The sequence below is a fragment of the Etheostoma spectabile genome, chromosome 13 (assembly GCF_008692095.1).
Source record: "Etheostoma spectabile isolate EspeVRDwgs_2016 chromosome 13, UIUC_Espe_1.0, whole genome shotgun sequence".
Taxonomy (NCBI): domain Eukaryota; kingdom Metazoa; phylum Chordata; class Actinopteri; order Perciformes; family Percidae; genus Etheostoma; species Etheostoma spectabile.
In genome coordinates this window covers 2,221,603-2,232,751 of record NC_045745.1, presented here as the reverse complement: position 1 = coordinate 2,232,751, position 11,149 = coordinate 2,221,603, and the positions used below count along the sequence as shown (strand labels likewise).

General features: G+C 41.7%; 1 protein-coding gene across 1 annotated transcript in view; it reads left to right on the top strand.

The window, feature by feature from the left end:
• LOC116700554 (pbx/knotted 1 homeobox 2) overlaps positions 1-11,149 on the top strand; it is a 127,262-nt gene that overhangs the window by 76,995 nt on the left and 39,118 nt on the right. Inside the window, exon 3 of the mRNA XM_032533844.1 lies at positions 8,306-8,412. Coding sequence (XP_032389735.1) covers positions 8,326-8,412 — 87 coding nt within the window. The 5' untranslated portion in view covers positions 8,306-8,325. The remainder of the gene's footprint in view (positions 1-8,305; positions 8,413-11,149) is intronic.

Below are 11,149 nucleotides of genomic sequence, written 5' to 3'. Positions count from 1 at the left end.
GCCGCGAGTTGGTTGAAGTTCATACTGTATGCATCAAGCAACACAACATTGTGTTGTTTATGGGTGGCTTGCTTTCTTGCTCTTATTGACTTGATCTACATCTAAAAGAGAACATGCTCAGCCAAGTTATAATTCAAGATATATATTCTCCTTCATCCCCTCTGCTATCTCTCTATTTAACTCTGTAAAAAATAGGTGACGTATGCACATAAGGCACACTTGAACTTATAATGTTGTGGTATTCATTTACCCATTTGGCCTGATCCCGTATTTTTAATCAATGTTGTCATCTTTGTTGTCATGTACATGTACTGTATGTAACAGGCTGCAATATTGTCAATAAGCAGAGATGGGAAGTAACAAAGTACAAATACTTTGCTACTGTACTCAAGTAGAATTTTCAGATATTTTTACTTTACTATTCATTTTAGTGCTGACTTTTTACTTTCACTCCCTTCATTTAAACACGACTATCTGTACTTTCTACTTCTTACATTTTACAAAATTTGCTCGTTACTTTCAAATCATTTCAGTTGAAACTAAATGGATGGGAATGTACGTCGCACTTCCGCACCGCTACAAGACGACCGGCGGCAAACCATTGTGGCTTGACGGCGGTAACCTTAGCGTAGTATTATGGAGGGCGACATGATTGAAAATTAAGACAACATTGTGCCTGACATATTCCATTTATTATTATTAGACTCTATGTTCAAAGATTTGCTAGTTCTCAGTTCATTTTCTCATTCACAAGGCTACTTTAAGTACATTTCCAACCTGTACTTTGTTACTTTTACTTGAGTAAAGAAGTTAAATTAGTACTTCTGCTTACACTACATACACATTCCTCTACTTCGTCTGTTAGCACAAAAGTTAACCGTGTCCACAACAATGCTGAAGCGTCCTTCACCAAGCGTCAAATCCATGCCTTATCTATCTTGTAGGATGAGTCCAATCAACGAGAGCAGGTGAATAAATGATATTGGCATGAATTGTGAGTGTGGGCTGGCGAGGCGCGGGGTGTTGCGCGCCTGGGTGGAGGCACGGCTGCTGGCTGGCTCAGGTTAATGAGGTGGTCTGGGAGTGTGGACTGGGTCCTGACTGCTGTACGTGTGGAGCTCGCTTTTGCCTGGGGGGGGATTTGTGGCCCTAAGACCACTGGTGAGACTCTCTTCGCCTGCGGCTGTGTATGCACTTGCGCCTCTGTGTGTTTGTGTGTGTGTGTGTGTTTTTGTGCTTGTGTGATATTACCCTCAGGATGACACTGGTTGAAGTTTTGCTAGTTCTGTGTTTAATGTTGGTATTTGTGCATTAATGTACATGCCTATGTTTGCATGCATGCCCATTCCTCCGTGTGTGTGAGTGTGTGTATGTAAGGGGGGGGGGTTGGCTCTGATCTGTGTGATTTCCAATTCCTGTGTTGAGTCCGACCACCAATGTGTACACAGGGCCCCCCCTTCCCTGCCCCAATCTCATTACCATTCCTGCCTTTCCCTCCACCATTTTACGCACCTCCATCAAGGCCTCCCCTCTTGGTGTTTGCATTGTAAATCAGACCCGACAATAAGGCGATGATTAGATCCTACTCATATTCAAAAACACCTGATTTATTTATTCATCTTCCTCTCTTGCAGGCCATCCAGATGCATAATATCTGACCAAGGTGACATACCCACTTCCAAATGTTATTGATTGCATTTGCAGGTCAACCCCTTAACCAACAAACTCAAACAGTGCCGATTAAATGAGATTTAGATGGGAGGATGTGCAAATGACAGCGCCTCGGCTCCTTACATCTACAGAAAGGCCGTTCGCATGGTTGTCTCCCTCATGAATGCACATGTGCTATCAGATCAGGTATCAGAATGGGCGCTGCAATCAGTCACGGTTTCAACACTTGGAGAGTGTATCTATAGCCTTGAGTGTACTGATACGCTGCCTCTGTTTTCATGAATATGCGCAAGATATTATTCATGGAAGGCTTCGGGATACTGAGAAGCAGATCCAATTGAGGACCGGTAAAGTCAGACAAGCCTTTAGACTGTTCTTGTTGTTTTGGATTTTTAAGAAATTTGGCGTCATGGGGATTGGCGAGATTTCTCTTCGAATTGCAGACCGCCCCTGATGTGAGAGGCTTTTACTTGTGAGAATTTACAGTACCCTGAGAAGAGCTTGGTTGGTTAGAAACACTAAGTGAAGCTAAGAAATAACAACATGTGTTATTTAAATAAATAAATAGGGATTCAATTAAAAGAAAAAACATAAAACACAGAAGTAGGTTTCGTATCCACATCAAACATTCACATACATGACCCCACCCAAACGACTTTAATGATCCCCGGACTTTTATTGGGATTGCTATGAAATTTGAAGAAAGATGATAATGTCCCTGGCGTGTCAGGTTCCCCTTCGATGGGAACTCGAACTGCGTCGGTTACGACACTATAGCTTTCCCACAGTGTCGTAACCGACGCAGTGTCTCGTTCCCCTGTCTCGGGGAACAAGCGTTACATACGTAACCCGAGACGTTTGGTCCCTCTCCTTCCTCTCGTTCTCAAAATCTACTACAGCTACACGTTGAAAATGTCCAATTTTTAAGAAGTTTTGGATGGTGGAGAAAGGCCAGCCTGTTCGGTTCTTCCAGGGAATGATTGTAAAAAAAAATTACAAATATGTTTGGGGCATTTCTTCTCTAAATGGGATGTTTTGGGACTTTGTATCATGTGGCTGCGCCAACGGTTTTGTTGAATTCCTCATGGGGTCGACAGAAACTACGCACTACAGCTTTATGGTGTCGCCCTGACTTAAAAAACTCGTGAAACTGTGTTACTTTAAAAGGAATCTGGACACTTTTTCCTCAGGATCAAACCTCTTTTACTGATGTCAATACATTTGTGTCTTAATAACACTATTGTTTCAATTTACTTTTATCTGGACGTGCACAGAATTAGTTAATTATCTGCAATTATATCGTAAGTATCCTGTTTACTTGCATTATTATATCTGATTTATTTACTCCTTGTTGTTCATATGAATTTTTTTTCTTATTCTTTGGCAACACAGATTTACTTTTTGTCATGCCATTAAAGCAAACTGAAATTGAAATTGAGAGTGAGAGAGAGAAAGAGAGAGAGAGAGAGAGAGTTGTAGATGAGTCTGTATGGGAATATGTATAACCTGGTTCCTCTGCCATGTAAGCATCATACCCCGAATATGATCAAAACAGGATAATTAAGCCTCATAACCGGAATTTTTATGTCCATGTTAACACACTTGAATCAACAAGATGCCAACATTTTTCCAGTTAAAATGTTTTTTTAGGGCGCCTGGGTAAATCACCTGGTAGAGAGTGCACCCATATGTAGTAGTTTGCTCCCAGATGCAGTGGTTGCAGGTTCGACTCTGACCTGCGGATCTTTTTAATGCATGTCGGTTCAATTCTTTCTCCCCTTTCATGTTAAAAAAAGTGCCCATATGATGAAAATAATCACTTTTTTGTGGTGTAATTTTGTGTCTCTGGTGCTTCCACATGCATAAAAACTTAAAAAAACTACCCATGCTGTTTGGAGTGAGATAGGGTTTCTGAATGTCCTCTGCCTTCAGTCTCCGGGTGAGCTGTTCAACATCTGCACGGCTTTCTACGTCACTAGCCGAGACGAGGTGGCCAACCGTAGCATATGCTAGCGCTAGCACGCTAGCCTGTTCTTAATGGCAAAACACTGCTACAACACCCACTAGTTGACCATAACCTCCAAAAGAACTACTTACTGTCCCTGTTCTGCAGGTATTCCACAGGTGCCCCTCTTCTAGAAGAAGTCTCCCAGCTAAGAAAAGAGTTATCTAGCTGATGGGATCCTACCTAGCTACTTAGCATGTGCGACTCCCAACAAAGATAGTGTAGAAGTGAGAAGTCTCACTCTGTAGCTAAAACAGAGACCTAAACACACAGGATGAAAACAGGATCTGCAGCAATGTGCAGTAAATGTGGTGTATTTTGAAGATGAAACTATGTAAACCTATTCTGATACAACCTCAAAACACAATTATGAACTTGAAAATGAGCCTAATATGGCTGCTTTAAAACAATTTGTCTTTCTGAACCAGAGCTTTTTAAAGTGGGCGGTCACTGCTGAACTCTATTGATCTGGAAGTGTTAGGGTCAGGATAGCCCATTGGTCAGGAGATGGGATTGTTTTTTTTCCGTGACACTGCACCTCCATGCTGGTTGGAACACTCATCTGACAGCCCCGCAACACACACACACACACACACACACACACACACACACTTCAATCACCAGCCATCATTTCTTTGTCAGAAGCACGAGTTGAGGTGGGTTCAAGAGCGCTATAAAAATCAGAACATCACAGTCTCAGTGGCATCTAACAGCCAACTCACCACCGTGGTTATTTTCAGTTTTACATGTGAGGCTTGCGCGACCCGTGCTCAACAACTTGTGCGTCTCTGTCAGCCTTTGCACCTCTGTTCACGGCTTTGTTTGTCTCATTTTGCAGAGAGGGAAGTGTTGATAATTCGCCATGAGAGAGGGCCACATCACACACGACTGCTTTTAATGAACTGGTGCAAATCACATGGTCACAATCTGGAGGGCAATAGCTGTTCTCCATGACACTTTGTGTTAAAATATCAAGGATCCATTCTAGATTTGTAGCAGGAAGCATTCCCATTCCACATTTAGGAGAAGTTCAACATTGTACGATGAATTCAAAGTACAGCAGACAAGAAAAAAAAGCTTTGGACATGGTGGAGGTGTGGAGGCCGGAGGCACCGATCACGTCATATGTGTCCCGATATGGATTTTCATTTCAATGTCGTGGGTAAACGGAGTGAAACTGCAGCTTTGCCACTGACTAACCTCACATCAATACAGCAGAGACACATTCTATGCCTGAGAATTGTTGGAAAATTGAACGCTGAATAGAAGCTTTTCTCACCGCACAGGCTTCGATGAAAGAGTGCGACTGCCTCCGATCCAAATTCACAAAACCCTTTGATGTTTGTTGGAATAATTTTATGCCTACTTCTCATTTTCCATTTTATGCTTGCTTTTGAATTTTGATTGCGACTACAGGCACTTTTCAATTGATATGCATTAGGATCTCTGTAATAATTCAAAGGCCTTTGTTGAAGAAGAAACATGTCATTTGTCCTCAAAATGAATTCTACGACATACAGTACACCTTTTGACAAGTTCAGATAGACTTGTTGCCAGATGGGTATTGTCTCCTTTTTTTCACAATATAGGAGATTTGCTCTTTCAGTTTCGTGGGGCAAGTTTTGTGTGTGTGTGTGTTCAATTTCACTGTTGAAATTAAATGGCTTGTTTGTTGGTGTTTTTGCAGTGTTCGTGTCTGTTCTGGTATGTACATTCACGCTTCAGCAGCCGTTGTACAGCATGTGTTTGTGCGAATATCAGTCTCTGGCTGTGTGTGTGTGTGTGTGTGTGTGTTTATGGATGCACAATTGCCTGCTCAAATTTGGCGTTTGGTGGCGTGTTCCTTCGAGGGATGGCGAAACTTGAGAGGCTGCCTAAAATACTGTGCAGTAATTGGAATTGCTTTATCTTCAGTCTCATCAATTAATGTGCAATTTTCCATTTAATCACTAACACGCTCACTGCATTTGCAATTAAAATGAGGACTGATAACAGAGGAGATGCCTTTCAGCTGATACCAGTTGGAATGAGAACAGAAGCCACGAGACGCAATCAGTACACAAAATGGCTCACAGTGTGTGAACACACACAGACGGCAAACAGTCATGCTCATATAATGCTGCACTGAACATGCACACACACACACACATGCACACACGTGATAAAACATGCAGATTTGAAACTAAAACCCCCAAATTACAACTTGTCAATGAAACTAAACCAGCATTTAACATCAAAATGTTGGCAGTCGGGGGGGGATCGGGATGCTACTCAATCGGAGAAGGGTCTCAGCTGGTTGTCTTGTCTCTGACGGACGGAAAAGACCGAGGCAGTGCCAGGGTCTGGGTCTCAGTGGGAGATTTAAGCTCAGTGGCGTGGAACGTCTGTCATGTATTTTCTTGATTCTGAAGACAGGGATGTTTTCTCTTTGGCAGAGGGAACCTGAAAACTATAATAAAAAATATTGCATATGAGTGATATAATTTGTGTAACAATAAACTGTTAAGTTACAGCACTACTTAAGTGCTTACTTAATTGTTTGTTAATAGTTAAATGACAAATAACTAGAGATTAATTAACTATCACTTTACCATCTATTGATGATGGTTAGGGTAAAGTGTTACCTTTGTTTGGTCAGAAAAATGTGAATCAGTGTTATTCAGTTTACTGTCACAGACTAGAGAAGAAACTCCAGTAAAACATATTCACATTTAACTAGCTACAGGTATATCATTTAAAGAAAAAGATGCAAAAAATAGTTGACCTGAAGTTTGACAACCTGCCACTGTTTTTTTTTTGCCTCATATAAGTTGAAAAACAGGAATTGCTGTGTCTCTATGAGCCTATCCTGTCCTATTAATAGTAGTCTACTCGTGGGCATTGCTGTAGTGGGAGGGGGGGGGGGGGGGGGGGGGGCGCCTTGATAATCCAGCAAAAATGCATAATTTCCGATCCTGGGCTGGGACACATATTCACACGGTTTAAGAAAGTACTTACTGGACTTCAACTTATCATTGCACCTACAATCTGTCCTCAATTTAGGTCATCCAGGACATATCATCTACGGTTTTTCCTGCATCCACCGTGTGTGTTTATGTGTGTGTGCGTGCGTCAGCCCGCTGCAGCGAGGCAACAAGATTGAAACAGAATGGAAAAGACGAAAAATTAAAATGTTAAAATGTGTCCATATTGGCTGGACGGTCTGTCACTGTACGTTTTGTTGGTATATGTGAGATGTTCGAGTCACACACGTCTCGTCTTCATATCAGAAACAAGGATATTAATCCGACCCGTTCTCACTTCTGATTGGTCAGTGGCTGCACGTGGGACTGCTGGGGTTGTTGCAAGTAATGAAAATGTAAAAGGGTTCCCCTGCTGTCAATCAATGTCTTCCAGTGATGCGGGACCCTGATTGGTCCGGGCTCGTAAACAACTGCGTACCCTGTTTACCAATAGTTACGTGTCTTAATCACTCCATTCTCATTGGCTACCTGCCAATGTGGCAAGTAGATTGACAGTGTTACCCGCCAATTGAAATATTCACCCGCATTTGGCCGGTGGTCGGGTGTTAATTTCAGGCCCTGTTGACAAATAATCAATGGAGCTATTAATCTTTGCAGCTTTAACAATAAGACATTTTCCCATTCAGTCCAGCGGGTCAAGGTATCCACGCTGATGTTGCCTCAGCGTTACACACATTAAACGTTGTAGTGTCCATGAACAATGGTTTACAGTGAATAATGTTTCTTATAATGATTACAAACCGCAATGCAGTTTAATAAATAAGAGGTTTTGTAAAATGAACCCTCACATTTATTACACACCCTTCTCACCTTTAGGTTAATTATATAATCGACAGGGCGTTTAAATGCAGCGTATACACTTAGGTTATATGTAGCTTCAGGACGGAGCACCTGCTGTGCTTGCCTATGGTAAGTTGGGAGTCGGGGCGATGGTAGGGGGTATCTGTGTGTGTGTGTGTGTGTGTAAAACCTACCCCTGAACCAATTAGCTCCTTCAGTGGGGGTGGGGAGTGATGGTTACAGCGGTGTTCCACAGGGCACAGCCCTCAGCCCTGTGGGGTCCCGGCCAATAGCAATTAGCCCACCGACACGAGCCCTAATTAGCCCTCTTGATTGGCTCGGTAACAGCGCAACAACAACACCAGCAGCTGACACATAGAGACGACCAAGGCGACTCCACCAACAAGCGTTGCTTTAAAGCCAGCTGTAGTGTAATTAGGAAACAAGCAGAGTTGTCTGTAATTGGTAAACAAGTAGTCGGGCCCGATAGTATGTGGAGTGTTGTTGTAAAAGGGATCCATGAGCCTGTGTTTCTTTGTTTTCTTTCTGCTTGGTGGCATTGTTCGATGACTACATCATCCGGGCTGAGTGTCAACTCTGTGCAATACATGCAGAGGGAGACTGAGGGGAGATGGAGCAGAGCAATGCATTAGTAAATGGAGAAGGGGAAGCAAAAGTGAGAGAGGGAAGAGTGAGATGTTGCGTGACAGTCCCATCTCCTGTTATTTATCATAGCCGCACCTGGCGGTTGCTGCTGTAAAATGACTTTCGATCACTACTTGCACTGGATTTACGGTTCTCTCTTTGTTTTCTGTTTCTTTCCCAGTCCAGATGTGCAGCTAACCCATGATGCAACATGTGTCCCCAGCACCTGCAGTGACAATGATGGCCACCCAGAGCGTTCCTCCACCATCGTACCAGGAGAGCCAACAGGTCAGAGGTTTCATCAGAATTCACCTCAACGCTTGAACTCACGCACTTAACACATGCTAAAACCTCAAGAATAAACGCTTTAGGGCCTGAAAAACTATATTTTCTCATATTTGTGTGAGACTGGGTCCTACGCAAATATCGTATTTTCTGTTGTGATTATTTGATGATTTTTGTATTTGTGTTTTCTGTGCTCTTTTTACTGGTAGCAACGGAGCAAGGCTCAGTTTAAAACAAGGTGTTTTCATAAATTCCCTCTGCACCAATCGGAATTTAGCAGATTAAACGTCTGAATCTTTATCTGATGAGAGTAAATCAGTTTAACCCTTTAAAAAAAAAAATGACTAAGGGTGCTTTTCCCCTGCAGAACTTTTAATGTAAATTGTTGCTTATCTACTCATGATTATTTAATGCTTATACTTTAAATCTTTTTTTTTAAATTTTTTTTTATTTATTATCTCAAACCATCAATGTTTCAAGACGAAACAAAAAAATTAAAACCACAAAATAAAAAATAAAAGATAAAAAAAATTAAAATATAAAAGGATTAGTTTGAAAGAGAAGGAAGCAATTAGCTTATCTGGTCCTGCCTCTATTTCACAAAATCATATCCTTACAAAGTAGTAAGTATTGATCAAGTAATGTTTTCTTGAATCTATTTTTGAACTGAATCATATTCTGTTTGATGTCATTGTTCAGTCCATTCCATTAGGTCACCCCCCCCCAACTGAAATACCCATATTTTAAATCTTAAAAGTGTTTACTTGTTAACAGATTTAAATTATTTTTGCGCAGGTAACCAATATTTGGTTACACTTTACTTGAAGGTATCTACATAAAGGTGACATGACACTGTCAGGAACGTGTCATGAACATTATAAGCCATTCATAAAGGTTTATGACTTAACACTTCTTATAGTAAGTGTCATTTGGTTTTGTCATGACAAGTTATGGTTAGGGTTCTGTCATGACATTGTCATGAGTGTTATGTCACTCTTATGTAGATACCTTCAAGTAAAGTGTTACCCAATATTATTTTGAACAAGGAACCATTGAGTTAATGACTTTTGCTCACACCAACTAGTAAACTCACTATAATCCGTCTATTATACATGCGTTGATGGGAGATCATAAACTGCATGTTGCAGTAAACAGTAAGATGGTAATATTGAAGTAGTATTACACTGAAAACCAAAAAAGTTTCAAGTTACAGTACTTTGTTGACTCTGGCTTTACTTCCTCACAGACACCAATGCTTTATGTTAGGCTATACTGGCTTATACTATTGCTCAGTTGATAGAGGTGGGTGCCAATATATGGAGTTTTGCTCCTCAATGCAGTGGCCCTTTGCCCCATTTCTCCTTTCATGTCTTTACTTGCCCAGTCAAAAAAAAGGTCTAAAAATGCCCCCCAAAAATTGGCATCCGATGTTTCCAATGAGGTTTAACTCCCTTTTAGAGCTCTTTATTAAAAAACAGTTTAAAACTCCAAAAACAGAAATCCAAATGGAGTATATAACAAGTTCTACAGCTGGGCCCTTTGAGACCCCAAATATTATCATTTTTCATAAGGATTAAAATTCAATTATTAAAACATGAGTGATACATAGTGTATGTCAGCGTGTAAGGATACATGTCAAGCCCCAGCCTGCCGTGTTCAACCACATGTGTGATGAAACTGTAGGCTGGACCCCGGGGCAGAGCTAGAAAGGGGGGGGGGGGCGCAGGTGGGTCCCGCCCCTTCCCCCTTAAATATGACTGGTCCCCCTCATGGTGCCCCCCCGATCCATTGGCTTAGAGTGCTGTGTGATTTCAATTGGATCAGAGTGCTGTCACTTGGCTGCCTGTTCTGCCAATCTTTCCGGCCCTTGTCACATGACCAAATAATGTTTCCATGACGACTATCCAAAATTCTGATACCATGGAACCAGCACTGTAATTGTGGCTGATGATGTGTATTTTATCCAGATATACCAATTGTTTAAAATAAAAACAAGTGAAGGCCACCCCTGACTGATTATTGGTCCCCTCTGTGCCACCCCACTTCCTCCCGAGCTGCAGTCTGCGCGCTCTGCAAATGCAAATGAGAGCTAGTTAAGTGTGAAGAAGCTAATTTATTTCCCATTTGGTGCTGGGATTAAGACTTGAAGTTTTCCTCGCACCCCACCCTGACTCCAAAAAAAGGAAACGCGGGCAGTGGGGGTTGTTAGACTCATTTCCTCAGAGGGAACGGATGAGAGACGAAAGTGGGGGGGCAGATGAATAATACAACAAATTGTGTTCGTAAAGCATGTCACCCTCCTGGCCACCCTACAACACAAATAACACGAGGGAACAGATTTTTTTAATGATTCCTTGTCGAACCACCAGTGGTCCCGTGCTTCATTAGAGCTGAGGAATACAGGATAAGCAGTGTGGCCATTTGTACACACATTGTTGAGTCGCCAAATACTAATTGAATACTTTTTCATTTAACAGGAACCTATACATGAGCTGAGCGTGCCTTGTTCCATTATTTAATCTATCCTATCTCATTCATTTTGCCTACCAGCGTCATTACAAGGCTACTGACCTGTCAAACAACAGGGATTCATTCCAGATACATCCTCATTTGTAGTCTTTCGGCATCAGATGCATGTTGCACCTTATTGCTTTTGATAAGTGATTAAAGAAGGACTTAGACCTCTCAAGCATCTGTTCATTACAAGAAGCAGAAGAAGTCTATGTAAGGATCTTTAATG